This window comes from Thunnus thynnus, chromosome 5 (genome assembly GCF_963924715.1).
Source record: "Thunnus thynnus chromosome 5, fThuThy2.1, whole genome shotgun sequence".
In the NCBI taxonomy this organism is placed as follows: Eukaryota; Metazoa; Chordata; class Actinopteri; order Scombriformes; family Scombridae; genus Thunnus; species Thunnus thynnus.
This window is the reverse complement of record NC_089521.1, coordinates 31383280-31402816: the sequence shown is the minus strand read 5'-3', so window position 1 is coordinate 31402816 and position 19537 is coordinate 31383280. Positions and strand designations below refer to the sequence as shown.

General features: G+C 38.9%; 1 protein-coding gene across 2 annotated transcripts in view; it reads left to right on the top strand.

Moving 5' to 3' along the window:
- Window positions 1-15801: 15801 nt before the first annotated feature.
- The window catches only part of itga11b (integrin, alpha 11b), a 49134-nt gene continuing 45398 nt past the window's right edge, over window positions 15802-19537 (top strand). The window contains exon 1 of one of the 2 annotated variants that reach the window (XM_067590708.1): window positions 15802-16001. In XM_067590708.1, coding sequence (XP_067446809.1) covers window positions 15953-16001 — 49 coding nt within the window. In that variant the 5' untranslated portion in view covers window positions 15802-15952. The remainder of the gene's footprint in view (window positions 16002-19537) is intronic. The other variant, XM_067590707.1, reaches the window with a different exon arrangement.

Below are 19537 nucleotides of genomic sequence, written 5' to 3'. Positions count from 1 at the left end.
GTGTTTGTTTTGTATAATTTTTCAGTCATAAAACAACGTGGATGATGGCATGAATGCTATTTACTGGTTGCAGACTGGTAATTATGGTAACTCTGACATGACATGAACACAGCTGACTAATGAAACTTAAACCAACTCTGACAGTGTAAAGCTGAGCCTGATGAGTTTAGTCTGAAATGTCCCAAAGGGCCACCGTAGAGGATAAACCTGTTTTATTTAGGTAACAATATGATCTTTACTCAGGAGACATCCTCAGGATGAAGTAAAGACTAAATATTATTTTATTCATCCATCCAACTATTTTGTTTTGTGGGGTGGAATGAACATATTGACTTAAGAAATAAAATAGTCTGTGTTTGTTTGTTTATTCATTTTGAAATTAATGTGGATGATTTGGTGTTTTTGTGTTTCGTTCCCTGTGATTGATCCTACTTTAAATCCAATAAAAGCTCCTGAGTCATAAACTCATTAGTCATGTTTTCATCCTGGAGAAATGGACATGATGTTGTATCTCAAACAACATCAAGCTTTTCTTGCTCGTGACTCTTTAATTCCCCAACAATAAGAGTTCTCAAGTTGTTGTGTTATTTGTTTGTTGCATGTTGTATTTATTCTTTTTTTCCCTGCTAACTGAACTGGGTATAAGAGGGAGGAGCCTAAAACAGGCAGTGAAAAACATGGCCGACACTTCAGCCAGTCCCAGTGAACTGAAGACAGGTTAGCTTATCATGCTAATTGACTTAACATGCTGTTTGATCTTAATGATGGCTCAGGCAGTGTGCTGGTTAGTTCATACTGCCCATTAGAAGATCCCTTCATAATGAACTTACAATGTAAGTGATGGGGGACAAAATCCACAGTCCTCCTTCTGTACAAAAATGTATTTCAAAGTTTATCTGAAGCTAATATGAAGCTTCAGCGTCCAAATGAGTCAAAACAAGTAGATATCTTTCAACGTTACAGTCTTTTTAGTGCCAAAGTTCCTCTTTTTGTTACTATACTTCCACCGCAGCTCAACAGGGAAACACTGTCCGAGGAAACACAAAGAGGGAATTTGATGCTAAAAAGACTGTAAATGTGTCAGATATCCACTTAATATGACTAACTCAGACTGCTGAAGCTGAATATAAGCTTCACATCAACTTTTAAATGACTGTGTGGACACACTGTGGATTTTGGCCTCCATCACTTACACTGAAAGTACATTTGAAGGATCTTTTAATAGTCGGTATGAACAGGAGGAAAACCTCTTTCACTGTTCATATGGACACCTGACTGCTGTGAACCTGTCCTATAAAGGTAAGTTAGGTCAGAGTTAGAGGATGGTGTTGCCTGTTGATTCACCTGATGAATATATTATATATGCAATCAAGAAAATACCAGTGTATAAGAGTCACAAGTCTCCCACATCCTAGTCGCTCTCTTCCACTCTGCTGTTTCCCCACTAGGTGGCAGTAAATACAAGCTTCTGCTCAGCTGTGACTGGGTAAGACAGAAGGAGGGAGAGAGAGAGAGAGAGGAAGATTAAGGACTGTTCTGATAGGAAAAGAAAAGTTTTGGATTGGAACCGTGCTTATAAATGAGAAGAACTTCAGCCTGCAGCTCATTTGGTTTCTATTATAAGAATCTCATTGAACACAGAGTCCAAGAATTCACTGTGGTGCAGAGACACAACCAACACTGCACAGTCCAGACTGACACACACACACAGAAGTTCAGATAGAATAATTTCCATTTTACAATATACATATAATATAACTGCAATGTTTACACCTTCAACATTGAGTCAAAATATACACTACAAAAGCATGGTTGAAAATTAGAGACACAATTCACATGTTTATTGTGAGTATTCTCAACAGTGGTGGAAGAAGTATTCAGATCCTTTACCTGAGTAAAACTACCAATACAGCAATGTAAAAATACTCCATAACAAGTATTTTTGAAAATACTTGTATGAAAATTCCTACTACAGTAAAAGTACATAAGTATTATGAGCTTGATGTAGTGAAAGTATTGCAGTAAAAGTAGTGGTTTGGTCCCTCTGACTGATATATTATTATATATGACATGATTAGATTATTAATAGTGAAGCATCAGTGTTAGAGCAGCATGTTACTGTTGTAGCTGCTGGAGGTGGAGCTAGTTTACACTACTTTATATACAGTTAGCTAGTTTAGTCCAGTGGTTCCCAAGCTAGGGGTCGGGCCCCTCCAAAGGGTCAGCAGATAAATCTGATGGGTCGTGAGATGATTAATGGGAGAGGAAAGAAGAAAAAACAAAGTTCTGATACACAAATCTGTTTTCAGTTTTTGGACTTTTTCTCTAACCTTTGATCTTAAATATCTGATCATTTGAACATTTATTGAAATGAAAGCATGTGAGAAGTTTAGAGGGAAAAATCACTATTTGGTGCAGCTGTTAACAACTCATAGACATGTGAAATGTGACCCCGACTACACACTGCTTTTTATAAGACGTCAAAAGCCAAAAAGGTTGGAAACCACTGGTTTCATCTTTAACAATGTGTTGTATTTTAAAAGCTTGTTATATTATCCATTGTGTCAAATCTTCATCTGAAAAGTAACTAAAGCTGTCAAATAAATGTAGTGGAGTAGAAAGTACAATATTTCCCTCTGAAATGTAGTGGAGTGGAAGTATAAAGTAGCATCAATGGAAATACTCAAGTAAAGTACCTCAAAGTTGTACTTTAGTACAGTACTTGAGTAAATGTACTTAGTAACTTTCCACTGGTTCTCAACTTAAGTGACAATATTTTAAAATATAACAGATCAGAAGATGTAGATTCATATTAGAAAGATGTAACATCCCATCTAAAGGTTTTAATTTACACAGTATTTGAAATACCACAGGCTGGATTACCAACCAGGCAAAGCAGGCAACTGACTCCAGACCTCCAGATTTACTCCTTAAGAATACATATCGATGTATCTGATTGGCTCAACCTGAGATCTATACCTGGGGTCAATCAGGTGAAGTCTATGTATGGACCTTCTTGGTTGCATGTTGAACATCCCCTGATGAAAACGTCATAATTGCACTTCATAAATCGACTTTTTGGGAGCATCTACTCAGCGTGCAGGCGATCTTGTTTCTAGGATAATTTGGCCTGCAGTTAATATTTGCTGCAGAAATAAAAGGGTCAGTGCTGCGAGCATGAAAGGGGTTAACTGTGAGAGCAATGTGCGGAGTAAATATATGTGCAGTGGAAAAGCCCTTTAACAATGTCAGTCTGTCCTGAGCTCCACTGGAAGTCTCCATCTGGAAACAATTAACCAGCGTCTGTAACGGTAAACCAACTCCCTCCCTCCCTGCCGCCACCAAACCAAACATTAACAACAATTATTCAATGACTTTTCCTCTTCAAGGCTGCATATTCATATACAAATATATACACTGTGTGTGCATCGGGTGCATGTTTTCTCAAACATATACAAAGCAGAAAACAGTGTTATTGGTTTATCAGAGAGCTGCTGTCATTCCCTGTTTTATAGCGTTTCACTTTATTAAGATCAGAGGGAGCTGCACACAGAGCGAGTTTATTAGGACGGGACTTTACACGACAGACTGTGGTTACAAAACACTTCTGGAACAATACAACACTCACAACAAATAACTGTCACTAACAATCAAAGTACAAGGGAATGGAAAAGGCAAAGAGGAAAAACATGTTTACAGAATATTATTTTACTCAGTTTGTTGCGTCTTAATTCTGGTTGCCGAGTTATTCTGAAATTTCTTTAGCGGTTGAGCACTAAAATATCATGTCATGAATTTGAATTGCTAAAGTGAAAAGACTGATGTCATAGTTAGTCATATTGTGTCATGTTGTATGCTTTTCTTCCAGCAAAATAAATCTGGTCATGTATTTGCCATGTCATGCTGCGTCATGTCAAGTTAAGTTAAATCCCAGCAGACTCACAGGATTTATGACTCTTGTGGCTTTGATTATTTGAAAAATAAGCGCTTCTAATTATCATTTTGTCTTGGTTGTGTATTTTTACAGCTTTATCAATCATTTCTATCTGTAATAATAACACTGTAATAACCAGGTTAATATCTGAGATCTGGGAACAGGGTGGCATCACTAAAAAGAAGTCTGTCAAGAAACACAACCTAACCTAAACCTTTTATTTTATTTTATTTTTTTTTTACCTCTGGCAGTTTACAGCTTACCTTTGTACCATTTGAAGTTATTCACTGGACTTGAACTGCTTTCATTTAAATAAAAACTGGAAAAATGGGGATGTTCTAAAACTTTCGACTGGTATATAAATATACTGTATACATACAGTCCAGTCAAAAATCTAGCTGTCATCAATGCAAACCACTTTGAGGAATCTAAAATATGAAACATAATTTGGTTTGTTTAACACTTTTTTGTTCACTACATGATTCCATATGTGTTATTTTTGATGTCTTCACTATTGTTCTACAATGTAGAAAATAGTAAAAAAAACAAAGAAAAACCCTTGAATGAGCAGGTGTGTCCAACCTTTTGACTGGTACTGTGTATTATATATTTCCTCTATATATAAAAACACATTTCTGCTTTTGTACTTTGGAGTCTTTGTCAAAACAACGAATCATCTCCTGCATTCTGCCAAGTGGGAACTAAACCTCCAAACAGGCTGACATATTTGATCCTGATTGGATTTAAATCCAGATTAACTGGCTGACAGTTGATAGAGATCCATCCTTCCTCCTGCTATTGACAGCTGATGGTTGAGACATGTGCTTCCTCACACGACTCTGTCCAAGATACAGATTTACAGTCGTCCTCGGTCTGTACTCTGCAGCACAGTCCTGTAGACCACATGAAGCCAAAAACTCTGCATTCAACCAACACTTCATCGGCCATCTTTAGCTTCTTTTCATTATTATTCAGGTTTTTTTTTTTACTTCTGTTTCATAATTGCTGTCAGCTGCTCTTTTCTAATGCTTCCTTTGTCTCTTTATTTAGGCTCCAGTCCATCCTGGTCTCTGTAGCTGCTGGCTGCATGAACACAGTGTGATCAAGAGGCTGAAAAACAGCAGATTTTGTGTCCCTTTGAGACTGAAATACTGAAGTTTCTGCAATGCTACTGTAGCTGCAGGGCTTGAGGATGGTGCTGAATATTCATGGTGCCCAGAGGATGAGTCCTTATTATTTGGACGATCCGTTGACCTCTATAGTGTCACCACACAACCAGCAAACGGTGTTTTGTTGACTTTGCACTCATCCCAAGGCTGGATGATTTCTGTTCATGGATGTACAGAGTTAGAGGAAAAAAGGAAGGTGAAACTGAAGAAAATCCCCCAAAGATCTGGAGTTTCTTGTTTGACAAAGGCACACACACACACAGTCGGTGAGCCATAGCTACAGCTGATGTCCGTACAAATAATTCCTATGAGAAATGCACATTGAATGCACTAAAAGAATAACAACTTAGTCACTTTCATATTTTGAGAAGGGATCTAGACGGTGCCCTTTTAAGGGCACACCGGACACGTGTTAGCCCACAACATCAGCAGCGTTTTGTCATGATGGTGACACGTCTGGATACACCACTACCCTATTTCCTGGCGTCAACGTGCGTCAATGCTCTATCAAAAGCAGCAATTTGATTAATTTGATTAGTTGTTTTTGCACGATGTGTGAAAATGCTGCTCTTTTAATGACATCATCTTGCTGTTCCCTTTTCTTCTGCAGTGGTCTAATGGCACCAACTGGAGAATTATTGTCACCAACTGTTTATCTCCTCACAGTCACGCAACAGTAGTGGATGGAAACAAACATTAATCGTGTGATTGCTGGAAGCTCTTTATTATTCCACTACTTCTTATTATTCCACATTCCGTACATTTTTTGGACCTTTTCAACTGCTGCATACTTTGTGCAAGAAAAACCATTCAAATGTCAAACTGTGCAGCTCATTCAGCAGATGTTTGTTATTACTTTTCTGTTTTCTAGCATATTCCAGTGATATAATGGCAGTCTATGGGAGAATTGGATCCAACTCAGTTGGACAACTCGGACATCCCTTATTTTATATCCATTTTTTAACATCAAAATTTATAATGGCAGTCTATGACAGAACTTGATCCAACTCAGTTGGAACCTTGTCACTCCTGCAATTTTAACTCCTCAAGCACTTATCATATGTCAAAATGTTGCCACAAGCCTCCTCTCTCTCAAAATGTAAACATATTTCCTATAGTGGTTATAGTTTTTGAGAAGTAAACCTTAATTGATAGGGAGAGCGCTGTCAGGCTTTCATTGACTGCAATACAGTCTGCAGTAGGGGTGTGCCCGAATACAAATACATTATTTGGCAAAGCACAAATAGTGGGTTTTTTTTCAAATATTTGTTTCATCAAATATTTTAAAAAATATTTGCTTTCTTCTCAAGAAGAAAAAAAACCCATGTCAAATACCAGTGTGCCCTAACCTGCTACATGACATTTCCTTATTTGGACATCACTCTCGGAGTTGGGGGTGTTCCCCAGAGATAAAGCTGAGCTAATGACACACGTGAAGTGCTCCCAAGGGACTCTCCATAACCTGTTGTTCCCCTTCTCCTTTCCACAAAGTTAGGTTGTAAAAAATAGGAAATAAATGAAAAGTGCAAAGTAATAATCGCCTTTGAAGTTCTTCCCTACACGTTACACGCTGTGCTGTCTCTGTGTTATGGGTGTATAAATAGGTAGAGGTCTGTCTGCAATGAGGTGATGAGTAAAGTTTTAGCTCAGTAGTCAGAGCTGTCATCTATGATCTGGGAGACTTCAGTTCGAGTTCGTGTGGGGACCTCCTATGTAAGATAATTTATATATATTCATTAATATCTCAAATGCCATACATGCTAAAGTAATCATACCTGGTACACAGGTGCCCCATGTCAACATATTAAAGCCGGTATTCAATAGCATCCCCATGTGGTCGTTTATTAAGCATTTCACATTTTGGCTAATAAGTCATGAACCTTTAGGAATACAAGAAACATTTTTGTACTGTGGGTTCCTTGGATGAAGCTGATTTGACTGATATAGGCCACACCCATTTTCACCTTAAAAATTTTCTGCCATTTTTGATTGTTTTGGTAAACACATTTTTCTGCCTTTATTGACACATATTTCATCCAATCTTCACCAAACTTGGTACATACCATATTTAGATGACACTGAACAGGACTTGTGCATTAGCTTATGGATATCCATCACTGTTTGTCTGTAATTGGTTACCAAAATGTTGAAAGTGTGGCCTAATGCACTTAACGGGCCATAACTCTTGAATGAATAATTCAATTGCAACCACATTTGGGAAAGTTGTACAGACAGCCACATTACACAAGTGTGCAACATTTGATACAATTCCACGAGCAGGAGACGCTACAGTGAAAATATAACTTTACATTTATACAATTCTATTGTCTTTAACAAAATGAAACTTGGTACATAGCTTCTCCATGAGCATGTGCACAACATACTGAAGCATGGCACCAATAGCCCCACCCTGTGTCCATTAATAAAACACCACCATGTCTCTTGAACTCATTAACCTCAGATTTTGGGTGGTATCTTCATATGTGAATCACCAACACTGCTGTGACATTTCATTTCATTTCATTTTAACCTTTATTTAAGATTCTAGGAAAACCATTGAGGGTGATCCTCATTTATAATGATGCTGAGATTACACATGGAAAAACAAAAAAACCCCAAAAACAAGCAAACAACATGGAAACATACATAGTTAACAAAATCAGTTAGAACAGTTACAGTCAGGCAGTAAACGGATAATAAATTATATTCCTGAAGTGTCCAAGAGGTATGAGAGTATTCAGTTTTAGGTCACTCTGCAAGAGGTTCCATGAGTTTGCTGCAATAACACTAAAACAGTCTTTCCCAGTTCAGTCCTGGCATGAGCTACCTGGAGAGCCAGACAGTCACTGGAGCGGGTAAGAAGTGGACCAGAGTTCCAGTGCAACGGAGATGTGATGTATGATGGTAATTTTCCGGTCAGGGATGTGATGGTCATTCACCTCTAGGTAGTGCTACAGTACAAATCAACTTTAAAGCTCTATCATCACAGAATTTTGCGTGGATGTGCATTTGAAATACCGGATGACTTTGCAAGGTCTGCAAATGTTTGACCACCAGGGTCACTGCAAGCTTTAAAGGTTTGTAAAAATGAACCCGGTTGCTGGGACTCTTCTAGAAGCCGGGCCGGCGAGCAGCAGCAGCAGAAGCAGGAATCACACACATTTTCTTCAGGAAATGCAAATATTCTAGTTTGCATTTCCTTTGCAGATTTTCTTTAAATTTGGTAAAAATTCCATTGCATTTCTGGATTTGAAGCAATTAAAGCATTATGATTAGCTATAATAAACCTGCAATAACACATTTTTGTCCTCTTGTTTTCAGCAGAAACAAGTAATGAACAGAACACTGACATATCATCGCCTTTTCATTTGATATGTCGAACTTGTCAGCAAACACTTGCTTATTTCCACATCCAGCAGTTATGGAGAAATCATTCATTTGGAGTCGTGTTTCTGTCCACCTGGTGAATGTAAGTCCAATATTCACTCTCTTTTAGCTCTGTTTTTGCTCTCTACCAACTCCTGAGGGAAGTATCTGGCTCTTTAGCTGCTAAATGCTCCACTATGTTCACCAGCTAGTCTACAGCTAACTGTGTCTGTTTGCTGTTTGGTGCTGAGCAGGTAGTGTACAGTGGCTTTTTAGAGCTTTTTCTCTGAAAACAGCTGCCTGCTGCAGCCAAAAATGATGCTATGAGAGCGCTGAGAGTGAAGCAAAACAGTAAAGTTGCAGTCGGACAGATAAACAATGAGCTGAAACTTGCTATAAAGCTCCGTAAAGCCGAGAGGAGCTGTTGTCAGTCACTGATAATTCTCTGTAGGTTCATCACAACTTCTTTCACATGACTTTGTTTTCAAAATAAAAGCATCAAAGAACAGACTGTGAAGCCCTCTGAGAAATGTGTGATTTTCGGCTACATTAAACTGACTTGAGGATATATTTTTTTCTCTATGTTTGTGTCCTTTGTGATGAACGTTTGTGTTCAAAGTGTCATTTTTCCAACATTTAGCAGAACTGGTTCAGTGTCAGGAAATTAAACAGCTCTACTCAGACGTTCATTGTTCATTACAGCAGTATTTTTGGTCTGCAGTCTGGTTATTTGTTTTGTGGTTGAAATGATCTCAGAGCAGTTTGTTCTCTCGGCTGTGACGTTTTTGTGTCTGTTTCACTCTGTTGTCGGAGATCAACTCGTCTGTTTGTCTGACTTTCTTCATGTCTTGTTTTGTCCTTTGTTTTGGTCTAATTGAGGGATATAACTTAACTTTGGAGAACTGAAAGTGTTATAAATGACAGGAATTTATATTTTCTCATTTTCCTCGACATTTATAACCAAAAATGTTTGCAGACATTATTTTTTTCAAGTGGTTACATTTTTTATGGTTACATTTTTGAAAATCTCCTCTTTTCCAGACTAATTCCAGACTAACTTAGTCATGATTGGCTGTTCTTACATAAAAATATCTGAAATCCTTCCAATCAGGTCAGTTTGCAGGGTCTGAATTGAAATGCATTGTGAAAACTTAGACGTCTTCTCTCTCATTCACTTTAAATAGATAAACACAGGAATAGTTTGACATTTTGCAACATATGCTTATTCAATGTAGCTTCATATTTACTGGACAGATATGAGAATGTATTATTGATCTTCTCATCAATTCAACGAGCAATTAAGGGAATATAAAGCCTATTTCCAGAAATGTCGAACTATTCCTTCAAGTAGACAGAATTTATTTGTCTACTGGCTGCAGAGGTCTGTTGGTGTCTGTGTTTGATTGACAGCAGCTAGGGGGGGCGTGTCAGTGTCTGTGTTTGATTGACAGCAACTGGAGGGGCGTGTTAGTGTCTGTGTTTGGTTTACAGCGATTGGAGGGGTGTGTCGGTGTTTGTGTTTGATTGACAGCTGCTGTGGGGGCGTGTCAGTGTCTGTGTTTGATTGACAGCAGTGGGGGGGGGGGGCGTGTTGGTGTCTGTGTTTGATTGACAGCAACTAGAGGGGCGTGTCGGTGTCTGTGTTTGGTTGACGGCAACTAGAGGGGTGTGTCGGTGTCCGTGTTTGGTTGACAGCAACTGGAGGGGCGTGTCGGTGTTTGATTGACAGCATTTATGCAAAATGTATTAACAGCAGTTGGGGGGGCATGTCAGTGTTTGTGTTTGATTGACAGCAACTAGAGGGGCGTGTCGGTGTCTGTGTTTGGTTGACAGCAACTAGAGGGGCGTGTCGGTGTCTGTGTTTGGTTGACAGCAACTGGAGGGGCGTGTCGGTGTTTGATTGACAGCATTTATGCAAAATTTGATTGGCTTCATTAAAGCAAAGTCTCTAACTACATAGATGGATTATTAGAAGTATTCAGACAGATTAATAGAAGGATGATAGGGGGAAATAGGGGGCGCCATCATTTAAAAATATATAAATTTCTCTCTTTTTTGGTTTCAGATTTTTTCACAGGACAAGTGATTCGGAGCAGATATGTATGCTCTAACAGAAAAGAAACATGCAATCACTTTGAAGTCGGACTTTAAATAGTGAACATGTGCATGAGCATCTGGATGTGACATCATATTGTATGTTTAGCCAGTTGTTCACAGGAAGCAGAAACAGACACCAAAGATTTACATTACGAAATTAAAAAGAGATAATGGATTGTTTTAAGGATTTAGTTTTCTTTCAAATTTAAATATTTAGTATGCAAAAGAAAAGAAAGTCATCTGTTGCTGCATGTGAGAAGCCACCAGGTGAGAGGACATGTCAGTTACCACCTGTCTGTCTGTATGTATGTATGTATGTACAGTACATATATGGGACTGTAACAACGTGTCGTGTTCAGTGACTGACCCTAAGGCTGACTTAAAGGCCATTTTACCGTCTGTTTCACTTTAACTCCACTGCTTTGAGTCTGAGTTTCCACTTGTTATTTCCAGCAGAATGACAGCAGCCTGCTGCCGTCCAGCTCACAGCACTCCAGTATCTTTTTATTGACAGGGAGGGAACATATGTGTGTGTGTGTGTGTGTGTGTGTGTGTGTGTGTACTTGAATTAATCACATTGTGGGAACAAAAACTGGATGACACAATTACACTATGGGGACTCATTCCTTCTGGGGACAAGAAGATGGTTCTCACAAGGTTAACCACACATTTCATGGTCCAGACCTGGTTTTTTAAGGTTAGAATAACTCAGATTAGGATTAGACTCCCAGGAAATAAATGACAGTTGATTCAGTGTCAAATGAAAAACAAGTTGTGTGTCTGTGTGTGTTTGCGTTAACAAGTCCTCCAAATTAAATAACAGAGTACGTTGTTGGTCCATGACCTACAGAACGACCTGATGCTCCTATCAGCAGGACGACAGCGGCATTAATGAACACTATGGTTAAGGTTTGGTCGGGTTTAGGCACAAACACGACTTAGTGAGATGTAGAGAAACATCATGGTTTGGCTTAAAATTGCTGTTTTTAAGGTTTTATGGACTGCCGTCGTCAAGGATACAATAATAATAACATGGTTAGCTTTCTTTCTTTTTCTGGTTATGTTGACAGTTGGAAACAGGAAGTGATCTCCTCTGTTAAAGTCTGTTTTGTTGATCCATTAATTCAACCCCGACCTCCTCCCTATGTGGACTTTGTTGCTCTATAATGAGAAAAAAATAGCCCAGTCTCCAGTTCTGCAGTGATGCCTCATTTGTAAACTTGCATATACCACTGTAATTTATGTAAAATGATCTCGTTGTTTGGACGCTTTTATGTCCAGGTGATCCAGTAAAAGTTATATGTTTAAAATATATAAAACATATGCCATTAAAATACAGGTTATAAACTACAAAACTGAACTTTTCTGTGACATTTAAGTCTACTTTTTACAGATAGCTCTTTATTGTGTTAAATTGTTTCCGATTTTTTATTAGCTTAAATTTCTGTTTGAGGATTTATATCTTAAACTAGCAAGTAATTCCTGCTGGTTTTAATTAGCTACCTCTATTATTTTTCACAAAGCCTGCGTCCTGATTAATATCAGACTAGTGTTTAGAGACTGAATAGCTTCATCTGCTGGAGGGGACGACTGCCGAGTGTGGTTAACCCAAATATCTCGGATTTCACCTACAGTGCAATTGCGTTCAGCCTCCACTCTACAGCAGTAACGATGGCGGCGCTTGAGAGCGCAACACATTAATCAGCTGCCGGATTCGTCTATATCACCACCTGATTTCCTCCTTTGATCCCGTCATAAATACTATGACCACTAGAGGGCGCTGTCACTTGAACATAAACAGATGACATTTTAGGGCACTTTCTGAAACAATTGATTCTGTCTCCCATTAAAGATCCATTCCCAATGCATCTCTAGTCTAACTGTGTTCAGATGGGAACTTTAGAGGTGGTACCATTGCATTGAAAGTCAATGGAAAGATGCAAATTTGTTCAAAGTGATGCAAATTGACACAAAGACACGTTTGCAAGAGTTGAAAATGTCTCAGTTTGAGTGAAAGATTTGCATGTATCCTGCAGCTTTATGAATCTACTTCATGAACGTCCAGAGAGGAGAGGAAAAAGAGCAGAGAAATAACAGAGGGAAATAACAGGAAGAACAAAGAGAAGCAGACACTGTTGGTGCATCCGTTAAAGACTGGCTTACATCTCAGCAAGGCGCACCGGCTGTTTTGGGGTGAATAAACACCTTCTTATGTTTATGCATTCTTGAGTTTGATTCATGCAAACTTACATTCTTATGTTTATCTGAGGCTAATATGAGACTTCACCTGTCTGAGGTAGATAATTCTAGTGGATAGCTAAGTATGTGATGGAAAATTGTTTGTTTCTGGGGTGTTTAGATTACCAGCTGTAAGCAATCTGTTTTCACTGTTCCCACCCTGATGACTGTGAGGTCAAAACCGACTGGCATTTTAACAAATGCGCCTGACTACATAAAGGCTTTTAATATAACTCCTTGCTCTGCTGCACGGTGCAGCACAGTCGTTTTGTTTTTGGATGTCGAAGTATATTTAGCATGAAATTCCCTATTCTTGTTAATATTCCCTGCACTCCAGCTCAGCAAGGAAACAGTGTCTGTGGAACCACAAAGAGGAAACTTCGTGCTAAACAGACTGTAACTTTGGAAGATGTCCACCTGATTTGACTAACTCAGTCTCTGAAGCCTCATGTTCAGATAAACACAAAACGAGGTTTGTGGATTTTGGCCTCCATCACTTCCATTGAAAGCACATTTGAAGGATCTTTTAACAGCCAGTATGAACAGGAGGAATGATTACAGCGAAGAAAACCTGTTTCACTGTTCATATAGACACCTGACTGTTGTTTTAAGACAAACTTGAAAAACTGTGAACCCGTCCTTTAAGGGGTTACTGAGGATTATCTGCAGTAACCCCTCAAATTTCATTGAAACTCTATTCTCACTATAAGTGATTTTAATTATCCTTAATAACATAGTATATAAACATAAGTTGCTTTTCTGTATGCTTTTATTCATATTAAACTCTGCTGCTACACACAGACCCCCTCTGTTTAGGCTACTTGGTTCTGTCCAACTAGAAAGCTCTACATCAGTGGTAGGCAAATGGTGGCTTGTGGGCCAAATCTGGCCCTCCAATGGAAACATTTAGCCCCCCCGACAAAAGCCAATTTTTTTCCCTTTTACAGATTGCATCCAATCATCGACATCACTCCTCATAAATCTGCAGTAGATAACAATTTAAACACAAGACTCATGTAAATTCCTATAAATATGACCTTGTAACATCTTAAACTTATGATACACAGGTACACAACATAATTTGACTTATCAGACCAGAACAGATTTGTGTCAATAACGGTACATTGCTTCAACCATAAAAGATTATTGTGTGTGGATAAGATCATAGATTTCTAGTCTCATAATGTAACACAGAGGATATGTTTATGTAATGAGTATTACCATAAACTGCTGTCACTCTGTTTGTCCTCACTTACTAATGGGAGTGATGACATCTGCCCTAAAGTATATCTAAAACAGTTTCACAAATGTTATTCTTGAATGAAACGAGATAGATAAACAAACAAAATATATTAAAAACATGTTTGGTGGTTTTCACAGTGCCTGTGCAATGTCGGCCCCCAATAAGCAAGGTTGAAAAAAACTGGCCAATGGTTGAACCTCATCGCTGACGCCTGCTCTACATAGTATCAGCGGAGATCATAGAGCCGCTCAGCTGCGGCTGGAAAACGTAGAATCGTTGTTAACCGCAGTCTGATGTATGAATAACCAATCTTAGCTCACGTCATAAAACTGTTCGACTTGAATGAATTTGTAAATTACTTCAAGCTTTAGAATTTCCCTCTTTAAAGTGACTTTAGCATCGGTTGATTTACCCATAACCCACAAGTCATTAACATTATGTGTTAGCTTGTTGTCCTTTGTTATTATTAGCAGCTAAATTATTGTTTTTGTCAAAACAAATTAGCAGCACTGAAATGTGTTCTACAAAACAGAATGGACATAAGATTTTTTACACAGTCAAGCTAAATAGTGTCAGTAAAAACAGTAGTTACATGTTTGTGAACTTTCTTTACTTCACCTTAAATAATCAACAGTGTTGCTAGCTAACCAGCTAACGTTAGCCCTGAGTTTAAAGCCTTTTCGTAAACATTTTTTTGTTCAGTATTGCTATTAAATGCAATAGAGTTGCAAAGTCTGGCTCCGGAGGTAAAAATCCCATTAATTTTTCTGATAGACAACGTTATGTAACTCAGTTTGAGCTCTTCTACGGCTCGGATCAACATTAAACTCTCCCGGTTAAATCATCAGTATAAAACATAAACAACTGCGTTAGTTAATATCTGGTTCTTTAGTAAAAAAGTTGAAGGTATGAAGCTGTGAACATAAAAATTTGGGGGTAGAAGTTAACTACAATTCCCAAGGTGCATTTCAGCAAGAAACAGCCAATCACTGAGCTTAAAATTCGGTCACGTGCTCCGCTAACGGCGGGCAGAAGCTAAATATTACAGCACTGAGAGAATTTTACAATCTACAGAGTGAATCAGCAACTACGGCGCCGCGTTTACAACTTCAGTGACGAAGCATTTTGAATTCATTGCGCTCTGATGTGCACCCGTGGCTTCGGCTCCATAGCAACGGCAGCCGAGGCTCATGGGTATTGTAGTTTTCTTAGCCATCCACCAAAATCATGGACAAAATGGAATTTCTCAGAAACGAATTTGACCTATAGGATCTTTATATTATCCAGGAGAGTCCTGAGTTTCTATATCCAGTAACATTAAGGAGATGGTTTAAAGAAATATTTAAAACGGGAATATAGAATACGGAAAATCACCTCTGGAACCATCGACCAACAACTCTATACAGGAGTGTCATTCAATTATAGCTGCAGAGAGTTACTGATAGCGGGGTTGTTTGATCATAGACATTAAAGCCAAAGCAGATAATTACCGCTAACATTAATATGCACTGTAAAATTTTGACTGCATGATGCCCCTGGCAGTAATCTCCTCCTCAGGATCATATGACGATGATGTTCACATCTGGTCGTCAGACACAAATGGAGGCATTTCCTGTTTGTGCCCCAACATTTAAGCTCCTGTTTTGAAAAAGGAAGGTGAAGTTAAAGGCTCTTAAACAACCAGAGACCTGTATGTATGTGTGTGTGTGTGTGTGTGTATGTGTAGAGCAGACACATCAGGCAGGAGGAGGTGTGTTTACTGTGCTCCTCCTCCTCTCTGTCTTTCTCTACTTCACACATCAGAAGCAGCAGAGTTAAGCATCGACCCATCGACACACACACACACACACACACACTCTCACTCTGTATCTCAGTATCTCTCTATTTTTTCTATCAAACACACTCATGGACTATTATCACCTTCTGCTGCTGTGGACCTGCAGCCTCCTGCCAGGTGAGCAAAAGAGTGAGAGAGTGAGAGAGAGAGAGAGAGTGTAATGGGATCTTTCACAAGAGAGAGAGAGAGTTTGAAATGAAAGGATAAGTGTCTTTGTATCAGACAGGTGCAGGATTGATGACTAGATGTGAGTTTTAAGCCTTTCAATTAAGAGTTCTTTATTGGAAACCACCTGTTTCCATGGTGACAGACTGATCATAGTATAGAGAGTACAGTTGCAGGATTGCAGTGCAGGTCACATCTGTACCTACAAATACCTGCATGAAAGGTGCATTAAATTGCTGATATTTACCTTTTTTACACTTGAAAAAGCATCGGGGCACATTCATTTTGAAGATACCTGTCTTGAAATTTTGGGGCTTTAATAACAATGATAATAACTTTATTCATATAGCGCCTTTTAAAACAAAGTTACAAAGTGCTTTACAGTAAAAACAAGAAATAAAAAGCATAAAAGTCAACAGTCAGACAAATTATCATCAGTTAGGAAAAAGCCATAAGATTAAAAAAATATATTTGTTTTCTGTTTAAAGATGCAAAATGGTTTTTGCCGGGATGGTTTCATTTCTCTGGACCTTTTTGGAAAATTTTCCTACTAAAACATCAGAGCATAAAGATCTTCAATGACTAGCAATTGAACATCTTTAACCGATGTTCTCTCTGTTATTCTGACAGTAACTGATTCTGAGATCTGAGCATGTTTTCATCTGCACGTGTGGAGAGGTCTGTGAGGGAGAGCACGTGGGTTGGTTCAAAGCTTTCCCAAGCATCTATAAACATATATTAGCCTCTATAAGACTTTATATTTATAGAGTATATTTCTAAGTCTCTATGAGCCTTTATAGTGAGAGTTTACAACCAAGTCTTGCCTTTCTCATCAACACTAGTGGAGTAACTGTCGCTTGTTGTGCAGTAATATGGTGTTTTCAGTTGTGTTGGATGTTGAAAGCAGGTGGACAAGTGGAAAAGCTGATGAGTCAAACAGCACAGGTGGAAAACAGAAATGGTTTCTTTTCCACTCATCAGAAAAGGAATTCAAAGATGAAAAGTTCTGATAGCGTTCCCTCATTATACTGATGAGCTTGACCAGTAATTTGTGATTTTGGAAACAGCAGGTGACAAAACAATCTCTACTCAAGTTTAGGGTGGGGTACTGTTCACATTCGAACCAGTACTGGGACCAGTGCCAGTACCTGGAATTCTGTACCAGTACCCAAGTGAACCTTTTTTTGGTGATAACAAAGTAATACTACTTTGTTATCAAAGAGGGACCAAATGTAAACATATGGATATCCATATATTTATGTAGGATTAGCATGCTAGGCTAACAGTCCATCAGTTGTGTGACTTTATATCCGTGCCGTAAAGTCTTTCAGAGCACACAAACACCATAAACACACCTGTCACCTGTTCAGCACAGTGCTGTTAAACCCGAGACGCTGCAGCTACACCTTATTTTTATTTAGTCTATAGGCTGCATACAGCACGGCACGGCTATGCTAACAATGCTAGTCTTGCTAACTAGCTGCTAGCCGCCATGCAGGTTGGTAAAATGGATCCACCGCAGTTCTTTGCATCCGTGGGTTGGTGCTCCTGTCAGTGTCAGAGCCTCCGTGTGAGACGTTCTGTTAGTAAATGTGTGTTTTTAAAACTTATTTTGGGACTGTGCTCACTCTCAGTCCCACAAAGTATCGAAATTTGGTACCGATTGATCTAAAGCGAATCAGCATTCGGTAGCACTAATGTAATTCTGTTGGTATCCTTAAAAGTACAGAGTTCAGTACCCAACCCTACTCAAATTCCACTTACTTTCTGACTGTTTCACATGGTCCTCTTCAGTAGATTGTTGATGAGAATTGTGTGACTGTGAGCTGAGACTGTTATGTCTTTTTTTGCTATATTCTCAGTTTAACAATTGTGCAGCTGAGGGTGGCGCAAGAGCAAAGATTATACATTACAAACAAACAAGGATGCAGCGCAGCAGGGGGGCAGAAAACACGTTGCCATAATATCGTGATAGTTTATATATGGACATTTTCACTATTATATAGTTTAGAGGTGAATTTGGATGCCATACTCATGCCACCTTTGACAGACATCTGTCAGCTCTGGCTAGCTAACATACTCCAGTGAAAAATGGCAGCTAGTAGCAGTGATGACCCCAACAGGTAGTGAGTAATGTCCCAAACTATCAACGAGCAGCACGAGTTAAAAGCACCGAAGCCTCCCTCAACTTTAGCATGAAAAAGAAAAAGTTACGTTAGCATGACAAACAAAAAAGTAACGTTAGCATAAAAAAACATATGCCAGGGGCCAAGGGAAAATCTTATTTCAAAACATGACCTGAAGAAGAAAGTTCAAGTTGGGCCACACATAATCAAAAATGATCCTCTTGGGATCATGAATATATAAATCACATTTCCCGTTAATTTGGCAAAAATGGTTGGACAGACAAATGGTCCAGCTTACATCTTCATCTTAACGCCCTGCTGCTGGCAGAGAAAAATTGTGCAAAATTGTGAATCAGAACACTTTTCAGACCATTTTCCTGTTTTCCTCTGATTAAATTGTGCTTCTGTACATTAAATCTGGAGCATTATGATCCCACTGGCCTCTAAATTGAATTTGGGTAGAGTTTGGTTTGATGGCTGCGAGGTGCAGGATGTTTCCCTGGAGGTTCAGCCTGCAGGTCAGGGAGTATTTCTCCAGGAACTCAGAGGGTGAAATGGTTTTTATGGCATGTTGTGGCTTTTAGGCTGATCGTTAAACTCACGCAGCAACACATCAGTCGTGATGTTGTTGTTGTTGTTGTTGGAGCATGTCAGTCTGTGGTTGGTAACACCACAGGAAGGCATCAATTACCACCTGTCTCATTCAGGCTGAAACACATGTGCTTCTCCTAGAACTGAATCCAAGACAGTTTTCTATCTTTTTGCATTTGATTGAACTTCCTTCAAACCACCTGGAAACAGAGTGTCCTTGGAGGAATCCCAGTAAACTGGCTTTACAAAGACTCAAAAACTGTCCTGTGATTTGTCGAATCTCTCTGACCCTCAGTGTACTCTCTCCTGTGTTAAACTCCACCCATGTGGCGCTCCACTTTTACAAAACAAACCATAATAGAAATATGACTTGGGCAAGTCCTGCTGCTGACATGCACGGTGGTTTTATTTTGTCTGTAACGAAGAAGCAGCTCTGCTTCAGGGACCAAACAGTCCAATAAATTTGTCTAATGCATAAAAAAGTTTTATATAACTAAAGAAAAGAAAATAACGCCTTCATTTTTTCAGCCAGTACTGGGAGTAACTCAGTGTACGCTGGATGATGATCAAGCCAATCCTTGATACGTGTCATCTTATGTAAGAAGAGACTTTCACACCAAGCTTCATTTAAAAAAAAATAAAAAAAACCTGGAATTTAATGCGTCCTTGCTCACTGGCAAAGATATTTATACCACAGTATGTGACTCAACATATTTTCTGAAACAGTGGGAGTCATTTATCAATTTGGCAAATGTATAATCCAGAAAGCTG